This window comes from Saccopteryx bilineata, chromosome 5 (assembly GCF_036850765.1).
Source record: "Saccopteryx bilineata isolate mSacBil1 chromosome 5, mSacBil1_pri_phased_curated, whole genome shotgun sequence".
Lineage (NCBI taxonomy): Eukaryota > Metazoa > Chordata > Mammalia > Chiroptera > Emballonuridae > Saccopteryx > Saccopteryx bilineata.
In genome coordinates this window covers 117,473,048-117,497,532 of record NC_089494.1, presented here as the reverse complement: position 1 = coordinate 117,497,532, position 24,485 = coordinate 117,473,048, and the positions used below count along the sequence as shown (strand labels likewise).

At 44.4% G+C, this 24,485-nt stretch overlaps 1 protein-coding gene across 1 annotated transcript; it reads left to right on the top strand.

Annotated features, from left to right (window-relative positions):
• The first annotated feature begins 13,546 nt into the window (after nt 1-13,546).
• Nucleotides 13,547-23,399, top strand: NIFK (nucleolar protein interacting with the FHA domain of MKI67). Its single transcript, XM_066280700.1, has 7 exons — nt 13,547-13,710; nt 14,795-14,938; nt 18,692-18,800; nt 19,751-19,962; nt 21,872-21,937; nt 22,400-22,453; nt 22,898-23,399. The coding sequence occupies exons 1-7, from the start codon at nt 13,606-13,608 to the stop codon at nt 23,081-23,083; spliced, it is 876 nt and encodes a 291-aa protein (XP_066136797.1). The 5' UTR covers nt 13,547-13,605; the 3' UTR covers nt 23,084-23,399.
• Nucleotides 23,400-24,485: the final 1,086 nt, after the last annotated feature.

The window sequence follows — 24,485 nt, the reverse complement described above, 5'->3', positions numbered from 1 at the left end:
GATGCTCTGCCCATCTGGGATGTTGCTCTATTGCAACCAGGGCCATTCTAGCACCTGAGGCAGAGGCCAAGGAGCCATTCCCAGCGCCCCGGCCATCTTTGCTCCAATGGAGCCTTGGCTGCGGGTGGGGAAGAGAGAGACAGAGAGGAAGGAGAGGGGGAGGGGTGGAGAAGCAGATGGGCGCTTCTCCTGTGTGCCCTGGCCGGGAATCGAACCCAGGATTTCTGCACGCCAGGCCGATGCTCTTTCGCTGAGCCAACCGGCCAGGGTGTACCAAAGCTTTTTTTTTTTTTTTTTTTTTTTTTTTTTTTTTTTTTTTTTTTTTCCTTCTTTTTGCATTTTTTTATTTTATTTTTTTTATTTTTTATAATTTTATTTTTTTAATGGGGTGACATCAATAAATCAGGATACATATATTCAAAGATAACAAGTCCAGGTTATCTTGTCGTTCAATTATGTTGCATACCCATCACCCAAAGTCAGATTATCCTCTGTCACCTTCTATCTTGTTTTCTTTGTGCCCCTCCCACCCCCTATCCCTCTCCCATTCCCCCCTCCCCCCCGTAACCACCACACTCTTATCAATGTCTCTTAGTTTCACTATTATGTCCCACCTACGTATGGAATAATACAGTTCCTGTTTTTTTCTGATTTACTTATTTCGCTTCGTATCATGTTATCAAGATCCCACCATTTTGCTGTAAATGTTCCGAAGTCATCATTTCTTATGGCTGAGTAGTATTCCATAGTGTATATGTGCCACATCTTCTTTATCCAGTCATCTATTGATGGGCTTTTTGGTTGTTTCCATGTCCTGGCCACTGTGAACAATGCTGCAATAAACATGGGGCTGCATGTGTCTTTACGTATCAATGTTTCTGAGTTTTGGGGATATATACCCAGTAGAGGGATTGCTGGGTCATAAGGTAGTTCTATTTTCAGTTTTTTGAGGAACCACCATACTTTCTTCCATAATGGTTGTACTACTTTACATTCCCACCAACAGTGTATGAGGGTTCCTTTTTCTCCACAGCCTCTCCAACATTTGCTATTACCTGACTTGCTAATAACAGCTAATCGAACAGGTGTGAGGTGGTATCTCATTGCCGTTTTGATTTGCATTTCTCTAATAGCTAAAGAAGATGAGCATCTTTTCATATATCTGTTGGCCATTTGTATTTCTTCCTGGGAGAAGTGTCTATTCATATCCTCTTCCCATTTTTTTATTGGATTGTTTGTTTGTTTGTTGTTGAGTTTTATGAGTTCTTTACCAAAGCTTTTTAATCCACTCGTCCACTGACGGACACTTGGGCTGTTTCCAGATCTTCGCTATTGTGAACAATACTACCATAAACATGGGGGTACATTTCTTCTTTTGAAACAGTACTATGGTGTTCTTGGGGTATATGCCTAAAAGTGGGATAGCTGTGTCAAAAGGCAGTTCGAGGCCCTGGCCAGTTGGCTCAGTGGTAGAGTGTCGGCCTGACGTGCAGGAGTCCTGGGTTCGATTCCTGGCCAGGGCACACAAGAGAAGTGCCCATCTGCTTCTCCACCCCTCCCCCTCTCCTTTCTCTCTATCTCTCCCTTCCCCTCCCGCAGCCAAGGCTCCATTGGAGCAAAGTTGGCCTGGGCGCTGAAGATGGCACTGTGACCTCTGCCTCAGGCGCTAGAATGGCTCTGGTTGCAACAGAGTGACACCCCCAATGGGCAGAGCATCGCCCCCTGGTGGGCGTGCCGGGTAGATCCCAGTTGGGCGCATGCGGGAGTCTGTCTGACTGCCTCCCCGTTTCCAACTTCAAAAAAATACAAACAAAAAAAGAAAAGGCAGTTCAATTTTTAATTTTTTGAGAAATCTCCATACTGTTTTCCATAGTGGCTTCCAAAATCTTATTGGTTGGTTCAAAATGGACTGCCCTGATTGGTCCAAATGATGCCATTCTGATTGGTCAGTGAAGAAACTGATGGGGATATAGCACAGCTCCAACTGGATGAGGGGAAGCCTCAGTCCTATTGGTTGAAACAGGACTCCATTATAAGGGCTGACTCAGATGTCAGCAACAGGCACTGCAGGAAGGCAGTTCAGTATAGGAGGCAAGTAGTTGAGTTCAGCTTAGTTGTCTCCTTGAAGTGCAATTTGGCTGAGAGGCCCCTATGTAGAATATGGCTGCTAGGCTCTGATTTTTGTTATTGTTTTTTGTTTTTGTGTATTAAATTTGAGCCCAGTTAGCCACTAGAAGACCTTTTTATTAGGTATCTTCTTTCTTAGGGTCCATAGTGTATATTAGGAAATTTCTCTTACACCCAACTAATACCTCCTTCCCCTAATTCCACTTTCTTGACAAAAGTACTTTAAAAATTTATTTGTCCTTGCAGCATTCTTCCATACATCTGCTCAACAAATACAAATGTGTATGTCTGTATATGTTGGATACAGTCTCCAAATAAATTAAAAATGATTACTTATATCAACTAAATGATAATTTATTGTTTCCTTTGTACAAGACATTCTAAAACTTTATGTGAAGGATTATATTTTGTCTTCTAATATTTCTGTGAAGTTGGTACCTCACTTCTGTGGGTTTATGTAGAGACACCAAGTCCAGATGAATTTTGAAGGGTTTTATTAAAGGAGGAGATTTATTTAATATGCTGGCCATGTATGACTAACATGGGGCATTGCAGTCACAAATCGTGCATGCCAAATACATCTCAGAGGCTGGTTATATACCTTTGATCACATACAGGCTGGGGGGAGCATGACATCATGGCACAAGCTTATAACATTTGTTTAGGGAATCCATAGAAACATTAAAACTTTTAAGGTAACACAATCAAGGACATTTTCAAATCTTTCAGTGTCTATCTCTGCTCCTTTGCCTAGAGGTATGTTACTCTCAGGATTCCAGGAATGGAGGAAGAGCCAAAATCAATGCAGGGTGATATGTAAATTCTGTTTCTTATTGTAAGAGAAACAAAGTTCCTCAGACAATCCTTATTCTATAGTTAAAACTAAATGACCCATTGTCCTTGTAAATCAGGAAGCTTCCACGTTCTTCTCCCTCCCCTCCCCAAGGAAAGGACAGGACAGGAAAGCCTGACCTTTCCTCCTAAAATATCAATATTAATTCTGCAGCTTTTAGGTACCTTACCACATTCCCCACTGGTTTTATATCCTAAGTCAAATCCTTGACTTAATTTAACAGTAGAGCATGAGGCTGTTGAGTAGGAATATTAGCTTATAACATGTAACAGATATTTAACAGACAGCATTAATAGCAATATGGTTCATTAAAGAAACAAATGTTACTGATTAATTTTTTATAAACTGTACAGACCTTCTGTAACTTACATAAAACTAATTCACTTTTATAACAATTTCCCTACTTTGCTTAGTATTTATTTGGATATAAATTAAACATTTAGATATTATGCCTTCTGTAATAGATTCTAAGTCTGGCTTTTTAAATTATCCCTTTCCTGTTGGCAAAATTTTTTTCTAATTGGTTTCAAATAAACCTTCAGTAACAAGGGTTTTAGTGGAGTTCCTAAAAACCCACTGGTTTTATATAGCATAATTCTCATGTTCCAATTTTGAGGCACACTGGAAAAATATAAAATAAATAACAAAATTAAAACAGCTAATGCTAACAAATACTATAACAAGTGTTCTAATACAATGAAGTGATTAAAGCATATCAGATTATTAAGCAAAGTCTTAACTAATATAACAGTATTTAAAATAAAATTCTAACAATCTTAAATGTTCTTAACATGTTAATGTAATTTCACTAAGTCCATGTTGACACCATTATTGTTTCATATTATTTGCAAATGTAACCTAATCCCATTTCCGTCTGAGAACTGTCCCAAAAAATAGGAGTCATATATATTCAGAAAAAGTCTATAAGGTACTGGAGTTGTGGTCACATTTCCACACTTTGCAGTTAGAGTCCAGGTCCCAATGACCACTGCTTCTAGCTGGCAATGATTCAGGTAGACTGGAAAAGCCATCTGCAGCACGTATGGAGATGGAGCTTTCATTTTTTTTAAACTGGAGAGATGAACCTAGGGGGGTTTCCCCTGGGGCTCTCAACCATGGCATGGTGAAGAGAACCTTGGGATATACTATGGTGGGTGGCAGAGGTAAATTTGTCTAAATTAGGAGCAGGTCCCAGCCTAAAATAGGCATGGGGCATTGAGACAACAGGAATAAAAGAGACATCATTATACATTAAACAAGGCAGCAGAAAATAGGATTATCAATACCCACAACAGAGATCTCCGCCGGATAAATAAAACTAGAATATTCAGGCTAGGTATAGTAAGTGGCCCTCATGTACATAAGAAACGAGATCAGGCCCTGGCTCTTTGGCTCAGTGGTAGAGGGTCAGCCTGGCATGCAGGAGTCCCGGGTTTGATTCCCAGCTAGGGCACATAGGAGAAGCACCCATATGCTTCTCCACCCCTCCCCCTCTCCTTCCTCTCTGTCTCTCTCTTTCCCTCCCGCAGCCGAGGCTCCATTGGAGCAAAGTTGGCCAGGGCGCTGAGGATGGCTCTGTGGCCTCTGCCTCAGGTGCTAGAATGACTCTGGTTGCAACAAAGTGATGCTCCAGATGGGCAAAGCATCGCCCCCTGGTGAGCATGCCGGGTGGATCCCGGTCGGGCACATGCAGGAGTCTGTCTGACTGCCTCCCTGTATCAAACTTCAGAAAAATACAAAAAAAAAAAAAAAAGAAAGAAAGAAACGAGATCAGTTTACCTGCTACTTGGAAAAAATACTCTAGGCTCATCCACAGTGTCGTGAGATGGGGCCAACGGCCCTGGGCACCTTTAGCCTTCAGTGGCAAGTCCCAGCAGGCTGGGCAAGGTCAGGTCACAGGTGGCTGGAGCAGGGCTGGAAGAGACTGAACCCTCCCTTAGAGGAGCAAACCCTCCCTTCCAGTGTCCCTTTTTACCACAGCAAAGGCATGTCCCTGGTGGGGACTGAGAAGCCTGGCAGGCCTTAGCTCAATGACCTTTTTTTCCACTCTTGAAGAAGGGCCCTGATGGAGTCCTATGAAGCCCTTTCAGGTCATTGGAGCCTTTAAGGGCGTATGCCAAGAGCTGGTATTTTGCCTAATCTCTTTTGAGCTCTATTTGCTTTTTCTGTTCCTCTCTTGGTCATTATAGATCTTATTGATAAAAGCCATGCTCAGAAGATCTTGCTGAGGGACTTGAGGGCCCACATCTGCCTATATAAACTTTTTCCATATATCTGGAGCTGATTGGAAAAAGGACAAAAATAGCATTATTAGCTGGATCAAATAAAAGAGGGTAGAAGTTTGCAAGACAAACAAGTTTGGTATTTCCTGTAGGATTCTAGAGTCTCTCTACAGCAGAATAACTCTGTATATTAGCATTTAAAAGACATTTTTAAGTAAAAAGCATAATAAAAATAGGTTTACAGGAGTTCCAGGATATGACTTTACTTTTTTATTATTTGTAATTGACCTTTAAGTATTTGTTGAGCACACTTTATTTATGCTGTAATTTTACTGTTCGGCTAATCAATAGTAATATCTGTTACTCTGGGTTTTGGTGACCTAACATTGAATAATACAACAATACTGCTTCAAAATGATAACTAAACATTACATTAAAAGACATTATTAACAATTATTACATATTCCCTAAATATTTAAACCAAGATTTCAATATTATAGAGCTATGAAATAGCAAATAAAGAGAATTAACAAAAGACTTTTGAAATAATGCATATAATTTTAACCTAGTGGTCAGGAAACTTATTAGTCAATATAGCCAAATATTAACAGTACAATAATTGAAATTTCTTTTGAGAGCCAAATTTTAAATTTAAACTATATAAGTAGGCACACTCCCTACCACGGTAGTGCCCATACATGGCACTCCGCTGGAGAGCTACACCCAAGGGGGCAAAAGGACTCATGTGGTCCGTGAGCTGTTTTTGAGCAGCAGTTTGCCAACCAGGGTTCTTAGGGAAGGGGGGAGAGGCAGAGGCATTCAGCAGGCCTGTCTCTTCTTGCACAACCAGCATTTCCAAGAACTAAGCTGACTTTCACCACCACCACCACCACCACCACCACCACCCCCCCCCGGCAGCTGTCTAACGTTATTTCTTACAACCAAAGCAGCAAATTAAAAATCATAAATTTTAGGGCCCTGGCCGGTTAGCTCAGTGGTAGAGCGTCAGCCTGGCATACAGGAGTCCCGGGTTCGATTCCCAGCCAGGGCACACAGGAGAAGCACCCATCTGCTTCTCCACCCCTCCCCCTCTCCTTCCTCTCTGTCTCTCTCTTCCCCTCCCGCAGCCGAGGCTCCATTGGAGCAAAGTTGGCCCGGGCGCTGAGGATGGCTTTGTGGCCTCTGCCTCAGGCGCTAGAATGGCTCTGATTGCAACAGAGCAATGCCCCAGCTGGGCAGAGTATCACCTCCTAGTGGGCATGCCGGGTGGATCCTGGTCGGGCGCATGCGGGAGTCTGTCTGACTGCGTCCCCATTCCCAACTTTAGAAAAATATGGAAAAAAAATCATAAATTTTATAAATTTACTTTCCCAACAGTGGGCTGCTTTTAGCCTATATGAGGTTTTTAATTTCCCTATAATTCCCTGAAAAAGTTTTTTGTACAATTTTTTATTATTATGGCTAAAGCAGTCTCCCCCGTGAACCAATCCCATGCCTCCCACGTCAGACAACAACCATGCCACACAAAGACACTGGGGAAAGGGTAGGGGAAGCTGGAGGGGACCCTACACCTGCCTCGGCTTCATGGGAGAGAGTCGGAACCCTTCTCCCAGTGCTAGTTTTGTACATTTTACACTTATTTTCCCTTTTATAATTTTTACACCAGTGGAGGGCAACAAGCCACCACCCTCAACCCATGGAGGGCCCTTGCGACCCCAGGTCCTAGGGAGGGGGAGGGAAGAGGCAGCTGGAGGGCCTGTCTCTGATAAGCCCATCCCCTATAATTCTGTTATTAGTGATTCCATTACTCAATCTGGAATTGCAGTTTATTTCAAGAAACTGATAACCAGCAAGGTCCATACCCATGGTTTGTTAATTTTTAAACCTTTTAACCTGGCCCTGTTTCCCTTTATTTTTTCTAAGATTTTTTTTTTTTCTGAAGCTGGAAATGGGGAGAGACAGTCAGACAGACTCCTGCATGCGCCCGACCGGGATCCACCCGGCACGCCCTCCAGGGGCGACGCTCTGCCCACTAGGGGGCGATGCTCTGCCCCTCCGGGGCGATGCTCTGCCACGACCAGAGCCACTCCAGCACCTGGGGCAGCAGCCAAGGAGCCATCCCCAGCGCCCGGGCCATCTTTGCTCCAATGGAGCCTTGGCTGCAGGAGGGGAAGAGAGAGACAGAGAGGAAGGAGGGGGTGGGGGTGGAGAAGCAAATAGGCGCTTCTCCTATGTGCCCTGGCCGGGAATCGAACCCGGGTCTCCCGCATGCCAGGCCGACGCTCTACCGCTGAGCCAACCGGCCAGGGCCCTAAGATTTTTTTAAAGCAAAGTTTCTACCCTGTATTTTCCAAATGGGACTTCCTCCAGTCACCTCACCCTCACTCTAGCGCCCCTCCCCCCACTGCTCCACACACAGCACTTCCCGGCCCTGCCTTCCACTTTTCTCTCACCCAAACCACTTACTTGCCAGCCCTTCCCCCAGAGGCTGGAGAAACACTTCCCTTGGCTGCTTGTAATATGGGACATTTATTTTTCCAATGTTCCTCTTTTTTTTTTTCCAATATGCGCATTGATTTTTTTTTCTTAGCATAATCCTAGTTCTTTTTCCTGAATTGCTTCCTTCCCCTCCTTTATTTTGCTCCCCTAGGGGCCCTTTGTCCTTAAAAAGAGTTTCATTTCTTGAAGTGCTGTTACTGTTACTTTATTCTTTTATTCTCTTTCAGACTCAAATCTGGCCTAACTAGGAAGATGTGGCACCCTCTCTGTATCAAACATGCTTTTAAACACTGTGGTGGATTCATTGTTAAATTTAGCCATTGATCAATGTATGGAAACTGATCTGGGTGGCCCAGATCCTTAGTAATGATGTTCCAAACTGCCCTTACTAGCCAGGAGTTAAAAGTCCCGGCTAATGGCCATCCCACCCCGAAGGTGGGCCATTCTGATTACTCAGATTAAGGATGTTTGACTATAGAGGTATTAATTATTACATTAGACAAGGGGAAGGAGCCAACAGAAGAGAATAATTTCTTCAGGGGAGAAATCAGACAGAGTGCCCTGAAGCCAGAGGTCTTGGATCCAAGAAAAGATATGTAGTGGCTCAGGAGAGAGGGGTCCAAACCATGAAATGTCATGAGAGATTTCTCAGATGAACAAAGAGAATCTACAGTACAGACAATTCACCATTTAGGAATTTTTAATACTTCTATGAATTTCGCTAGGTTTTATAATTTGCGGGCTCCGGCAGGTAGCCACTAACCTAATATAAAGTTTATAAATTTCCCTTTACTCTGTCTGTCCTTTGGTTTTAAGCCAGAAACTTCCAATTTTTGCATTCGAGACACATTTAAAAATTCAACAAAGATTTTACATACACAAATTATAAATCAAGAAATTTAAATGAGTGTGCTTTACTTATTCCAATCAAAATTATACCGGATATTTTTCTGGCAAAACAAAAAGATAAAACAGATTACTTACATGTTTAAACACACAGCTCAATAGACAAGGGAAGAGTTTCCCCTAGTGGCCTCTCAGGTACTCGAACCAGAGATTTCCACTTATACACTAATCACTAAGGGGTTTCAGACAGAAACAATAAAAAGCAAAGAACAAGATCTGACAAACACACAGATGTCTCTGGAAGTCCGAGGTAAGACCAATCAATCCTGGTTAACTCAGTCTCCACTGATACAGTGCAATGTGAGACTAATCCTGGCTAATTTAGTCTCCACTGATGCCTTCCTAGAGCACAAACAAATGTCCCCACTAATGTCTCCCTATGAGAGCACTAGTAGATACCTCTGGAAGTTCTGGGCAGGATGAAGTCCCCACTAATTGTCTCCCTAGAGAAACAGACGTCTCTAAAAGTCCGAGGCAGAACTGACTAAACTGGTTAGCTCAGTTCCCACTAATGCCCTCCTAGAGTACAAGCAGATATCCCTGGGAGTCTGAGGCAGGACCTAATCCCCACTAACCATCCTTCCAGAGTACAACCAGATGTCTCCCAGAGGAACCCAAGACAAGACCAAAATCCTCTCCACCAACGTCTCGGTCTTGGAAAGCCCACTGCGAGAGTGTGACCGTGTCCAGTCCTCTACACAATGGCCCAAATTGACCAGTCCCAAACAGAACAGAAAAGCAAGAATTCAGAGGAAAGCTAGAATTCAGTAAAGCAAAAGAGTTGCTTTACCTACCTCCTTGGTTTCTCTGCCGAATTGTCCAAATCGTTGAATTTGGGAACCGGGAGGTGTCTGCCAAAGAACTGTCTGAACCCACAGGAAAATGGGGAGCCCTGAAAACGTCTCAGGTAGTGCGCCTCTCCTCGAAATTCCAGCGGGGTCAGGCAGTCACCTGGCGAGACAAGCTGATTCAGGTTGTCTCTTCCCGGTGATGCGAAATACCACAGCCCCACGTTGGGCGACAAATGTTGTAAAGTACCATACCTCCACAGGTTTACATAGAGACACCAAGTCCAGATGAATTTTGAAGGGTTTTACTAAAGGAGGAGATTTATTTAATATGCCAGCCACATATGACTAACACGGGGCATTGCAGTCACAAATCGTGCATGCCAAATACATCTCAGAGGCTGGTTATATACCTTTGATCACATACAGGCTGGGGGGAGCATGACATCATGGCACAAGCTTATAACATTTGTTTAGGGAATCCATAGAAACATTAAAACTTTTAAGGTAACACAATCAAGGACATTTTCAAATCTTTCAGTGTCTATCTCTGCTCCTTTGCCTAGAGGTATGTTACTCTCAGGATTCCAGGAATGGAGGAAGAGCCAAAATCAATGTAGGGTGGTATGTAAATTCTGTCACTTACTGTAGGAGAAAAAAAGTTCCTCAGACAATCCTTATTCTATAGTTAAAACTAAATGACCCATTGTCCTTGTAAGTCAGGAAGCTTCTACATTCTTCTCCCTCTCCTACGAAAGGAAAAGATAGGACAGGAAAGCCTGACCTTTCCTCCTAAAATATCAATATTAATTCTGCAGCTTTTTAGGTACCTTACCACATTGGTACTATTGCTATCAGTGAAGTAACTGTGGCAACAGATTAATTGACTGTCCAAAGGTCATAGAAAGCTAGTAAATGTTGAAACCGGAACCCAAATGGTTTAATAACTATGCTATCATCATTTACCTACCATTTAACAATATTTACAAGAGGCTTTAAATATTTATCTAACTTGACCTCTATAGCCCTGGGATATAACAAGTTAAAAAAGCTAAGTTTTAGCAATTTGCTCAAACACAAGATTTTGTGTGTGTGTATGTGCCTATGTGCTTCTTGATATCATGTGACCTTTATGTAGTCCAAAAATTTAGAGAGTAAAATCTCAAAATTCACAAAACATTTAAATAGCAATAGAAGTTCATTTTTATTTAGTACCTGCCAAATGTTCTTAGCACCACTTTTTTTGTATTTACTGACTTTATACTAATTCAAATTCACCGCACCTCATATCCCAGCCAATAGGCCTCACCATGCTTGGCCCCCCAGCAGGTGGCCCAGGCTATAGGTGGTTTTAGTGGTATCATGGAATGATATAGCATCAATCTATCCCAACAGAGGAGTGGCAGGGGAGGTCAGTCAGGGAAAGGGAAGGGAAAGACCTGCAGTAAGCACACTCAGTAGTCCACTCATGCATGATTGGAAGTGCCTAGATGCATTTTGGTAATTTCAGTGACTAGGAGTTGAGTGCTGGGGACAGGGTAACAAAGTAATATGCATGATACAATCCAGCTGAGTGAAAAATTGTCCCATCCAAGGTGTAGATAGACGCCCACCTCTACATATCAAAAAAGAGAAAAGGAAGGGAGAAAGGGAAGAAGTAAGAAAAGAATGAAAGAAGAAAGGAAGAAGAAACCTAAAAGAAAAGTAAGGACAAACACACATGGCACTAGGCAATCACATGGGCATGAGCAAGGCCAGCTGCTAGTCTGGTCATTAATGTTGCTGCTGCCACTAAAGAGAGCAATCTTACCCAAACTCTTCCTTATAGATGAAAAACCTAAGGACCGGAGAGGAGGATTTCCCCGAGGGCACATGACCAGGGGTTTACAGAGTTCTGGATGCTTCAACTAGGATGCCATATGAACTCCCGTGGCCACTTGCTCAGGTCCCAGAGTGTCTCTCAGGCCCTGGTCAGCAGAGGCACAGCAGAATGAGATATTACCCTGCAGGGTCAGAGCATACATCACTGGAAGTTATTGGGAGTCACTGCTAAGAATGACCAAGGCTCAAAAGAGGAAAAACAAAAGCCGGTCCAGTCTGCAGTGAGGATCTGGGGGTTAGACTCTGTTCAAATTAACAGTTGACTTCTATGGTCTGCTGAAGGGCCAAGAAGTGGGTGCCTGGCATCCTTTGTGAATATTCCGGAGTTCCTCCAGCACCTAGATCTAACATGCTAAGATAGGCACAGGACCAGCGTTTTCCTCAGAAACCCATTTCAGACTGCACCAATCATGTTGACCATATTGGTTTCCTAGGGCTGCCATTACAAGTTATCAACCCTGGAAAGGTGAAAAACAGAAACTGGGGTGCAGAGGAGAAGGTGGAGCCAAGAGGGACAACAGCAACTGTGACCCCTTGATAGTTTCGGGAGACATTTGACATCCAATCTTGAACACCTGGAAAGTGCTTTTATTTGCTGATATCTGAAGCACTCTCCCTGAGACTTCATCCAGGGGGAAGCAGAAACAAGCCTAAGAAAATAATAAAATTGCTCTCTGTTTGCGCTCTCCTGACAATCCAACCTGTTCATGAAAACAGTTGTAGCCCTGGCCGGTTGGCTCAGTGGTAGAGCGTCGGCCTGGCGTGAAGTCCAGGGTTTGATTCCCGGCCAGGGCACACAGGAGAAGCGCCCATCTGCTTCTCCACCCCTCCCCCTCTCCTCCCTCTCTGTCTGTCTCTTCCCCTCCCACAGCGAGGCTCCATTGGAGCAAAGATGGCCCGGTCGCTGGGAATGGCTCCTTGGCCTCTGCCCCAGGCGCTGGAGTGGCTCTGGTCGGGACAGAGCGACGCCCCGGAGGGGCAGAGCATCGCCTCCTGGTGGGCAGAGCGTCGCCCCCTGGTGGGCGTGCCGGGTGGATCCCGGTGGAGCGCATGCGGGAGTCTGACTGTCTCTCCCCGTTTCCAGCTTCAGAAAACTACAAAAAACACACACACACACAAAAAAACAACACACAGTTGTAAGAAAACTTTTACTAGAAAGAGCTGACCCAGCTACAGTCATAGAAGGCAAGTCCTGAGGGGTGAGGAGTGAGGGGTGAGCTGAGCTGAGGGAGACTGGGGTGAAGAAGGCAAAGGCAGGCATGGGAGGCAAGTGCTTCCCAGAGGAAGCAGGCTGGCTCTAACTGTACAATCCCTCCCATGCCACTCTACCTTACAGACTTACCTCCAGTCTTCCCACACATACACTGGGGCACCAGCCAAATTTGGCCCTCACTAGTTCCAGAACACCAGCTGCCATCATCCCCCAAGACCAAGCTCTGCTTGGACTATTCCTGCACCCTTCCTCTCGCTGAGTCTCCCAGTCCACTCTCCACCCTTGCTGGAATAGTGTTTGAAAGGCATCAACAGCCACAGCCTTGCTTTAAACCCTCACATCCTTTTTCATTTACAATAAACCCCAAGCCTTAAACGTTGACGTGCAGAGCCCTGGAGCTTCAGCCTTCCCCCCTGGCTTCAGTCCCTTGACTGAGCTGCAGCCACACGGACAGTTCCTTCTTCCCAGCCCTAAGGACACTGCATGGGCTGTTCTCCTGTCTGCCTGCACGGGGGCTGCCAGGTCTTCACATGCGGCTTCTTACAACCCTCAGGTCTCAGCTCAAATTCCAACCTCCTCAGGGAGGTCCTCCTTAGTCACCAATGTGCCTTTTCCCCATGGCGCCCTTATATATCTCCACAGCAGCAATCCCATCCTCAAACGTCCTTTACCTAACCCTTCCCCAAGCCTGGAAGTTCCCTAAAGGGAGGCAGAACAGGGACACACAATAAGGGTTCACAAAACAAGTGGAAAAAGGGAAAAGAATTAAAGAATAGTTAGCAAGACCCCGGGTATTGTTTTGCCGTTTACCACCTCCCACCACCTAAATTGGCTAGCCGCAGAGTGGGCGTGAACAAGTTTCCATCCGCCGTTTTAGGCAAGTGTCAGGTCTAAGAGAGAGGACAAGAGGTGTCCCACCAGCAGGGAGCACCCGAGTCGCCCCGCCCAGCCTGGTCTCCGCCCCGCCCCTGAGCCCCGAGCCCCGCCTCTCCCAGGCTTCACCCCGCCCTCGCACTGCGCCGCGCACGTCTGCCGCCGCCACTTCCGCTGTGGCGGAGCTGCGCAATCCGAACTTCCGGGGTCGTCGCGTGGATCTCCGGCTGCAACGCTGCTGGCATGGCGGTTTTCGCAGGCCCGGCCAAACCGCTCCTGTCCCTGAACTCACAGGAGGAGACCAAGTTCCACAAGGAGGTGGCTCAGGCTCGCCGGCGCGCCACCAAGGTGAGCGTCCCCCTGCGGGACGACTGGGTGGGGAGAGGGCAGGCGGGGCCTGGGAGTGCCCGGGCGGAGCGGAACACCGTGCGGTCCGCACCTGGCGCGCGTCACTTGTCTCCTGGGGCGGCCACTGGCTCCCGAGCTGGAGACCGAGGCTCCCCGAGACCGGGCGGTTTGTGCTGAGCAGGAAGGAATGGGGCGGCTGGGGTCGGGTCCCCCGGTGGCGCTAGGGGCGTGACGCAGGAGGAGAGCGAAGAGCCGGCGGTGGGAATGGACCAGCGTACCGCGCATCAACCCCGGGCCACAGCCGTGACGTCGGAGTCAGGAGCTGTGTTTGCCCGGTCGGTGACTTGGACTTTCTTAAAAAACAGTATTTGTCGAGTTCGTTTGCTGAATAGGGCCTCTGACGTCAAGCTGTGTTGTCAGCCTTGATTTTTAGCATGAACTGCACGTTTGGGGAACTTAAACGTTCTTGTTCAAGTCATCTTTCATCGTGAGATGGTCGGTAACAGGTTTGTCGGTATTGTGAAGGTTAACGGGTCTGCAAATTGTTCGGTCGGGCGGTGCGAACAAAATCGAAGGGTGTGTTCACGTGGAGTTCCCTCGCCAGGTGACTTCATAATGTGGTAGAAATGGAAAAAAAAAAAGAAAAAAAAGGCCTGACCTGTGGTGGTGCAGTGGATAAAGTGTCAACCTGGAAATGCTGAGGTTGCCAGTTCAAAACCCTGGGCTTGCCTGGTCAAGGCACATATGGGAGTTGATGCTTTCTGATCCTCCCCCCTTCTCTCTCTCCCCTCTCTATAATGAATAAATAAAATCTTAAAAAAAAAAAAAAAAAAAAAAGAAATGGACTTGTTTAATCACAGAGTCTGTGTAGAGTCAGTGAGCGCTTACATTGTGCTGGGTGCTGGGTTGAGAAGACAATCCGCTTGACCATTGTCTTCGTGCGAGATGCTCACGGGTGAGACATTAAATGGTCCTTTTTCATCGCGTTTTGTACTGAGAGCTAGGGTTTTGCAAGTTTGTTGCAATATGCATTTATTTTATTTTTTTAATTGAAAATGTATTTCCCTGATTTTTATGTCTTCAGCTTAAGAAGCAAGAGAAAGAAAAACTTACTCCTGGAGTAATCTATGTGGGCCATCTTCCTCCAGCACTTTATGAAACCCAGATCCAAGCATATTTCTCCCAGTTTGGCACTGTTACAAGATTGAGACTGTCCAGAAGTAAAAAAGTAAGATTTTTTTTATGTCGAAGTAGGTTATTTGTTTTATTTTTCAAAAGTACGTCACCCCTAGCAGTTTGGAAAGTATGTTCATATATTATTGCTTATCAGACTTCACACCAGAAAGGAGAACACAGGGGAGTTTAGAACCTGAAACAGCTACAAAAACAAAATCAGTACTGGGTCTGTTTTACTGCTAAATAAATAGGTGTCCCAAATCCTCAAATTAAATTGACAGTTTTAGTAAATGAGTCGTATTTGTCCTGGGGCTACTAGGTCAGTTGTACATAACCTTCAGATTGAGGGGCCTCTGCTATATGCATCCCTGTAATAGCAAAAGTGTGTATAGTGAATAGTTAAGAATAAGGATACTGGAGCCAATGTGCAAGACCAGGTTTCTACAGGTTACTAGTTGTATGACCTTGCACAAGTTACATAACTTCTCCATGCTTTAGTTTTTTGATTTGTAAAATATGAGTAAAATAGTACCAACCTTTTAGGAGTATCTACTCAAAGATTAAACGAGGTAATGAATGTAAGGTTCTTAGAACAATTCCTGATACACATAGCAAACACTGTATGTGTCTGTATTATTGTTATATCATCTCTACTTCCTAATTTAAAAAGGTTTGTGTAGTTGGCTGCATTAATAGAGGAACAGTTGACCTAATTTTCTTAACACACTTGTACACTGTTATTCGTTGTAACCATAGTGAGATCTTGTTGTTGGAACCTGTATTCTTTTTTGTTTGTTTTTTGTTGTTATTTGGTTTTGTTTATTCTTTTGTTTTTGTATTTTTCTAAAGTGAGAAGTGGGGAGGCAGAGAGACAGACTCCCACATGCACCTGACTGGGATCCACCCAGCACACCCACCAGGGGGCAATGCTCTGCCCATGTGAGGCATTGCTCTGTTGCAACCAGAGCTATTCTAGTGTCTGAGGCAAAGGCCACAGAGCCATTCTCAGCGCCCGGGCCAACTTTGCTCCAATGGAGCCTTGGCTGCAGGAGGGGAAGAGATAGAAAGAGGGGGAAGGGTAGAGAAGCAGATGGGCGCTTCTCCTGTGTGCCCTGACCAAGAATTGAACCCAGGACATCCACATGTCGGGTGGATGCTCTACCACTGAGCCAACCGGCTGGGGCCAATCTCTATTCTTCTTGATGGCAATTTCTCCACATTTTAGCCCTGGCTGGTTGGCTCAGCGGTAGAGCGTCGGCCTAGCGTGCGGAGGACCCGGGTTCGATTCCCGGCCAGGGCACACAGGAGAAGCGCCCATTTGCTTCTCCACCCCTCCGCCGCGCTTTCCTCTCTGTCTCTCTCTTCCCCTCCTGCAGCCAAGGCTCCATTGGAGCAAAGATGGCCCGGGCGCTGGGGATGGCTCTGTGGCCTCTGCCTCAGGCGCTAGAGTGGCTCTGGTCGCAACATGGAGACGCCCATGGTGGGCGTGCCGGGTGGATCCCGCGCATGCGGGAGTCTGTCTGACTGTCTCTACCTGTTTCCAGCTTCAGAAAAAATGAAAAAAAAAAAAAATTTCTCCACATTTTCCCATTTGAGTTATAACAGATCAAAGTTAAATTTTATATTTTGGCACATCAGAGGATAGGGTATGATATGCCTTCATCTGCTAGTTGTCCTAAAATTGCAGGATTTAAGTTTTGTCAAAGGAACATTTCTTTTTTTTTCTTTTTTTTTTCCTGAAGCTGGAAACGGGGAGGCAGTCAGACAGACTCCCGCATGCGCCAAATGGGATCCACCTGGCACGCCCATCTGGGGCGTCGCTCTGTTGCAACCAGAGCCATTCCAGCGCCTGAGGCAGAGGCCACAGAGCCATCCTCAGAGCCCAGGCCAACTTTGCTCCAATGGAGCCTTGGCTGCGGGAGGAGGAGAGAGAGACAGAGAGGAAGGAGAGGGGAGGGGTGGAGAAGCAGATAGGTGCCTCTCCTGTGTGCCCTGGCCAGGAATCGAACCCGGGACTCCCGCACGCCAGGCCTACGCTCTACCACTGAGCCAACCGGGCAGGGCCAGAACATTTCAACATTAAATGGGGTTTTACATTTAGAATGCCCTGGTAGCCCTGGCCATATGGCTAGAGCATAGTCCTGGAGTGCAGAGGTTGCCAGTTCAGTCCCCAGTCAGGGTATGTACAGGAACATATAGATGTTCCTGTCTTTCTCTCTTGCTATCCTGCTTCCTCTCTCTAAAAAATAAAATGAAACATTAAAAATAAAAAAGGCCCTGGCTGGTGGCCCAGTGGATAGAGTGTCAGCTCAGCATATGGGTATCCCAGGTTCTATTCCTAGTCAGATCACACAGGAGAGGTGACTCTGTTTCTCTCCCCCTGTCTCCTTTTGCCCCTCTCACAGCCAGTGGCTCAACTGATTTGAGTGTGGCCCCCTGCGCTGAGGATAGCTCAGTTGGTCCCAGTGCGTCAGCCTCAGGTGCTAAAAAAAATAGCTTGATACTCAAGCATCAGCCCCAAACAGAGTTGCCAGGTGGATCCCATTGAGGTGCATGCAGGAGTCTGCCTCACTATCTTCCCTTCTTAACTTAAAAAAAAAAATTTTTTTTTAAATGCCCTGGTATCTCCCTTATCCCAACCAAAATAATACATTTTCTCTGTATTTCCCCCTTTTTTCCATTTGCAATAGTTGTTTATTATGTGGGTGAGCTGTTTCAAATGTCCTGAAGTCTACTAGAAAATGATTTAGTCACTTTTTTTTTTTTTTTTTTTTTTTTTATTATTATAGAGAGGGGGAGAGAGAGAGAAGGGGGGAGGAGCAGAAAGCATCAACTCCCATATGTGCCTTGACCAGGCAAGCCCAGGGTTTTGAACTAGCAACCTCAGCGTTTCCAGGTTGATGCTTTATCCACTGCGCCACCACAGGTCAGGCTGATTTAGTCACTTTTTAGATACCTACCATTTCCCTTTATCAGATGTCAACTTTGTTTCATACTTGCTTCAGAATTTTGTTCTTTCAGAAGTAGGTTTTAGGAAGACTTGAGGTCCTTCTGGGTCTTTCCCCAGTTCTCTGCACTTTCTCTCCTTGCCCAGGAAATTATTGTTTATGAATTCAGTGTTTTTCTTTCATTGCTTGTATGTGTTTTTGAAATCTCTGCTACATGTATCAGTATAGGTTATATGGTGGTATTCTGTCATTCTGCAACTTAATTTATTCATTTAACAACCTGTTTTGAGCTTGATCCATGTTATTCTAGTATATTCATTATCACTGCTGTGTTCTTTTACTTGAATATACTCAAGTTTATTTGTCTTTCTATGAAAGTCAATGCAGTATTTTATTGATTGGTTCGGGGACATTGAGGGGTTAGTTTCTTTTCAGCTCTTACATATAAAATGGGAATTGTATTACCCACATCTCTTGTGAAGCATCATAGTATCCTCTGGGTATCATTAATACGTGAACAGTATGACTACCAATGAGAGGTGGATGATGAGTGAAGAACTGTAGGACCCTACTAGTTTCCTTTATGAGATGGGGTGTGCTGGACAGTAACAGATTTGTTGTATGTGATCAAAATACTGGGAATACCTTGAGATCAGTTGCATGTTCAGGTTTTTTTGGACCTTTTTTCCCCCTTAACAGTTTCCAAACTATTTGAATTGAAGGTAGAATTAAAGGGGCCATAATGCTATTTGCTCCTGAGGCTAGTGTACATTATTTAAATTAGTGGCATTTTAGGATTTTAACGATGCATTGGAGTTTGATTTTTCTAATTTTTGTGGTGGGCATTTTAATTGCAGACTGGAAACAGCAAAGGCTATGCCTTCGTGGAGTTTGAATCTGAAGATGTTGCCAAGATTGTTGCTGAAACAATGAACAACTACCTTTTTGGTGAAAGACTTTTGAAGTGTACGTGCCCTCATTTTACCCTAGTGCTGCCTAATTGCCTCTGCTGGTGGCTGGCTGTGTGAGGACAGATGCTTAGCTGCTGGACATCTCACTTGACCCCTGGGATGATGCTCTTGGGGATTGGTGCAGGAGTAAATGTGTTTTGGAGACAGGTTCTAATTAGAATTTTTAAATCTTCTGGAGTGAGCTTTGCTGTGCTTAGACAGAATTGGGATTGGTGACATTAGGAATACATAGGAAGAGCAGCTAGCTACTTTAATGGACATGGAAGACTTCCCTCATGAAGTGTCATTTAGATTGGAATCTGAAGGTTAAACAGGAGAGAGCTGGGTTCAGGGCAGAGGGTGAAGGTTGAAAACCTGGTTGGGGGGCAGCAGGTGCACACCTAGAGCTGACTGACAGTGTAAAGTGTATATATCCTGAGGACAGCAGGAAACCATTAAGGGGTTCTAGATGGGATAACATTAGAGGTAAGGAGTCACATTTTAAAATCAGTCTGAATGGCATTGGCTGCAGCTCTTCTGCAAGGGAGGCCATAAGGATCAGAGGAATGACAGCACCAGGTTAGAAGTTTGTTCTACAGAAAGTAGAGCCACTGACTTTACCTCCCAGAGATCCCTGTGTGTACCCAGTGCCCTTGAGAGGCAGAGTTATGTTTCTGGGTGCTTGTGGTGGGGTGTGACCATTCCGGGTTCCCAATCACACGTGTCTGATCAAGCAGCTGATGGAGCTACCTATAGTACCTCTCTGTCCCAGTTCCTATTGCTGTGACAATCCCAGCGGCCTGATTGAAGTCATGGGTTCATTCACATGTTACAGACATGGCTCTGGCCAGGAGGAAGTGGGCTGAGCAGGTGAACTAACAGGCATCAGGACTGCACGTGTATGATCAATGCTACACTTTGCCTCCCTCCCACTTGGTTGAAAACTTTTTTCTTTTGTACATGTAGGTCATTTTATGCCACCTGAGAAAGTACATGAGGAGCTTTTTAGAGAGTGGCATATTCCATTTAAGAAACCATCATTCCCAGCAGTGAAACGGTATAATCAGAACCGGACACTTCTTCAAAAGCTGCGGATGGAGGAGCGATTCAAAAAGAAAGAAAAATTACTCAGGAAGAGATTAGCTAAGAAAGGAATTGATTATAATTTTCCTTCATTGGTAAATATTCCTTCATGAAATATATCTTGTGGTTTTTGTTTTTCCTTGGGGGTGGGCTTTGTGGTTTTATATATGAAGATCTAACCCATGCTTACCACATTCTGGGGCTTGACCAAGTTTCTGAGATGTCACATTGTAGGGTCTTCTTAAAGGTGTGTCAAAGCAGACCTAGTTATCGCCATTGTATAGAAGAGGAAATCCGAGAGAGGATTAGCTGATTTGCACATTTTCATGATCTGTTTTTTGGGGGTTTTTTTTGTATTTTTCCGAAGCTGGAAACGGGGAGAGACAGACAGACTCCCGCATGCACCCGACAGGGATCCACCCGGCACGCCTACCAGGGGGCGACGCTCTGCCCCTCCGGGGCATCGCTCTGTAGTGACCAGAACCACTCTAGCGCCTGGGGCAGAGGCCAAGAAGCCATCCCCAGTGCCCAGGCCATCCTTGCTCCAATGGAGCCTCGCTGCGGGAGGGGAAGAGAGAGACAGAGAGGAAGGAGAAGGGGAGGGGTGGAGAAGCAGATGGGCACTTCTCCTGTGTGCCCTGGCCGGGAATCGAACCCGGGACTTCTGCACACCAGGTCGACGCTCTACAATTGAGCCAACCGGCCAGGGCCTTATAATCTGTTTTTAAGTTATTGCTGTTCAAGCTAAATATTAAACCAAAACTATTTGTAAGTTGCTATTAAAACTGTCGTTACCAGCCTGACCAGGTGGTGGCGCAGTGGATAGAGCGTCGGACTGGGATGCGGAAGGACCCAGGTTCGAGACCCCGAGGTCGCCAGCTTGAGCGCGGGCTCATCTGGCTTGAGCAAAGGGCTCACCAGCTTAGACCCAAGGTCGCTGGCTCCAGCAGGGGTTACTCGGTCTGCTGAAGGCCCGCGGTCAATGCACATGTGAGAAAGCAATCAATGAACAACTAAGAAGTCGCAACGCGCAACGAGAAACTGATGATTGATGCTTCTAATCTCTCTCTGTTCCTGTCTGTCCCTGTCTATCTCTGCCTCTGTAAAAAAAAAAAAAAAAAAAAAAAACCTTAACTAATAAATCATTAAAAAAAAGAATAAAAAAAACTGTCATTACCAGGATTAAATGATGTTTGATATTATATGTCATCAGTAAACATCAAGATGTAAGTTAACCATCCTTTTTATGCTGTTCTAGTTAACATTTTGTTTAGTGTTCTTTTAAATTGGAAATATCTTAAAGTGCATATCATATTTTTACCAGTAAGTATCATCTCTGAATTAAATGAGCAAGGTTGGAATATAGCAAGTCTGCTTACATGAAAATGAGTTAGCATGTTTTCATGCAGTTCTCATATCCTTGCTTATTGACTCTTTTCTCCCTTATCTACAGTAAAAAGATCTGTGTGTGTCTTACTACAAAACAAGAATGCAGGTCATTAGCATGTGGCAAGTACAGTATAGGTGATGCTCTGTAGATCCATCCGTTCAGCTTATTTCCAGACTGCTAATTTATTGGTAAGAGATGGCATCTGTTCCCAAGGTGATTAGGTCTTTTAACCGTATCCAGAAATTAGAAGAATGAATTACCCTCCTATGGTCTGGCTCCAGATGTTAATTGCTTAAATCCCAAACCTAGTGTTTAACAAGATGTGTTAGGAGAGCATGTGTCCCAGTCAGTCATGGCCCTCAGGGACTGTTTCAGCATTGGGCCACTGACTAGGGACCTGGTCAGCTCAGGCTACGGCTCTGTCGCTTCTGCTTGCTCCTCAGGCAATCTCCCTTCCAATCTTTGCCGGCATTTGTGGGTTTTGCTTTTTAAATTGAAGTGCTTTGTTGTTTAGGAAGAATCCTCTGATAATATGTATAAGGATCTAATGGTAAGTTTAAAATGTAAAATATGTGATACTACCAGTTTATAATTTTTTGTTTTGTTTACTTAAGATTTTACATAAAAAGGAAAAAATCCATGTTTCAAACACTGATCTTCAGAAATCCGCAAAGAGCCAGGTACAGAAATATTTTTTTTTCCTTAAGTGAGAAACAGAGATAGAGAGATAGACTCCTACATGTGCCCTGACTGGAATCCACCCGGCAAGTTCACTCCCAGGGATGCTCTGCCTGTCTGGGGCCATTGCTCTATTGCTGGGCAACCAAGCTATTTTAGCACCTGAGGTGAGGCCATGGAGCCATCCTCAGCACCCAGGGCCAACTTGCTCCAACTGAGTGGAAGGGTAAGGGAGAGGGGGAGAGGTGGAGAAGCAGGTGGTCACTGGTCGCTTCTCCTATGTGCCCTGACCAGGAATCGAACGTGGGACATCCAGGCTGACACTCTACCACTAAGCCAACCGGCCAGGGCTAAATTTTTCTTTATATTACAATACATGCCAGGTATTAGAGAAAGATAAGTGGAAAAGTATATTCAAACTACTGGAACTGATAAATATTAACGTTTTTAAAAATTTATTGAAGGCTCTACGAAAGAAGAAGGTGTCAGTCACTCCTGAGAAGACTGTGGACAGCCAGGTAAAATTGTCTTCAATATTTTGGGAGTTGGGTGTTATAATTCAAAAGAGGAAAAGCAGTTTTGCTAATGTAGTTTTGTTAAAATTTCTGTTTTAATCTTGTGACTTAGCAAATACAGTGAGCTTATGAACACGAGTTAGTTAGCATTGAGTTTCTTATTCCTGTTTTCACCTCTTAAGCAAAGTGACTGAGTCAGGAAGGAGAAAGGAGGCCACTGTTTTTATGAACGTTAAGATTCGAGTTTTCTACCTCATACCCTATAATGGAGCATATTATATTACAATTAATTATCAATGCTCATACTAGGTTTGATAAGCACTGAAGCTATTTATTACGTGCAATTATATCAGCAAAGTAGAGGAGGGGTAGTTGGGGATGAGAAATAAAGTTATTCCTCATATGTTCCCAATTTATGTATTATAATTTTATACTTGTTGAATCCAGGGCCCTACACCAGTTTGTACACCAACGTTTTTGGAGAAACGAAAATCTGAAGTGGCTGAAATGAGTGATGATGAAGATAATGAGATAGTTTTCAAACAGTCCTTCTCTGGCATCAAAGAAGAAACACAAAAGGCTAAAACACCTACACGTTCAAGGAAAAAAGGACCAAGAAAAAGCAATCAGTGATTCTGAATGTATTACATATAATACTTCTGGAAAATGTGACTTTATTATGAGTGCTGATTGTGTTTTGTATTTAACTAGATACAGTGCAATGTAACTGTTGGCAAGATTGCAGAAGAAACGCTGTTGGTTCAAGTCAGTAGGAAAGGGAGCCAGTCTTTCTGGCTTGCCTGCCCTTGCTGAAGTATAGGAGTGCACATGTCTTGCAGATTCATCTGTCTTTAGTGGCTCTGCCTGGGTAAAAGGGTCACCATTAACTGCAGGTTTAAGTACTAAACTGCAGTGTTTGTTGTTACCAAATAAAGAAAATAAAACCTTGCTTGATCATCTAAATGGTTTTGTTGGGCAGTACACATTTAACCCATAAAGGTACTTTAGACTTCATCATCAGAGGATTGGAACTGGAAGTTAAACTATGGAGAGTGAAAAGGCAATTCAAGTATTAATACATTCATGTATGTGTATATGATTGTTTTCCTGATGTTAATTTTTAGTAGGCTAGCATGGATTACTGCCATTTTGTATAGTATCATCAATTGGAATTATAGTTCATCATGGTTCAGTGACTGGCAAACTTATTTTTACAATTTGTATGCAAGTGGGACTTTGGTGTCTTGAAGTAAAACAGTAGGTTTGTTTTTTTGTATTTTACTGAAGTTGGAAATGGGGAGGCAGTCAGACCATGTGCCCGACCAGGATCCACCTGGCATGCCTACCAGGGGGCGATGCTGTGCCCCTCTGGAGCGTCGCTCTGTTGCAACCAGAGCCATTCTAGTGCAAGTTTCTGGTGTCCTTGTTAATCCAGATGTATTAAAAACTCCCATCAAACATTTTCATCCAATATTTGTTAACTTTAATATGATAGTGGACTGAGGTGGCTGTACTGTGCCACAAGAGTTTAGTTGTGACAGGCCATATGTGGTCCTCATTGCTGTACTACAGACGGCAGTACTGCAGCTGTGGCATGGTGCTCTGTGTGCCAGGTGTATTGATCATACTTCGCATTTTATGTTTTTATTACCAGTGCATACCCATCTTGTCAAAGAAAGGAAATGAATTTAGGCTCACAGTGGACTGGATAATTTATCAATCCAGATGGCAAAGCATTGTGTCTATTTTGCAATGACACTTCAGCTAAAGGAATACAATGTATGTTGACATTATCAGAAGAAGCACACATCACAATATTATCAACTCAAAGAACTAACAGCCAGAACTAAGTATTTCAAATGTATCAGCACAATTTTTTGACCCAAAAAACTTAGGCGGCTACAACTAAAGTTTGCAAGTGCCCTTTTGGAAAGCTCTTTGCCAATGATAAGGTAATAATGTGATAGCTGAAGAAGTGTGTCCAGACCAGATTTTTTTTTTCCTATTTTAGAGACAGGAAATGGATGATAGAAAC

Bases quoted from the DNA above. Each gene is read 5' to 3' on its own strand.
- NIFK (XM_066280700.1), top strand. From the start codon at position 13,606: ATGGCGGTTTTCGCAGGCCCGGCCAAACCGCTCCTGTCCCTGAACTCA. The intron at 18,801-19,750 runs GTACGTGCCCTC...TTGTACATGTAG, and splicing joins TGGTGAAAGACTTTTGAAGT to GTCATTTTATGCCACCTGAG. The intron at 19,963-21,871 runs GTAAATATTCCT...TGTTTACTTAAG, and splicing joins ATTATAATTTTCCTTCATTG to ATTTTACATAAAAAGGAAAA.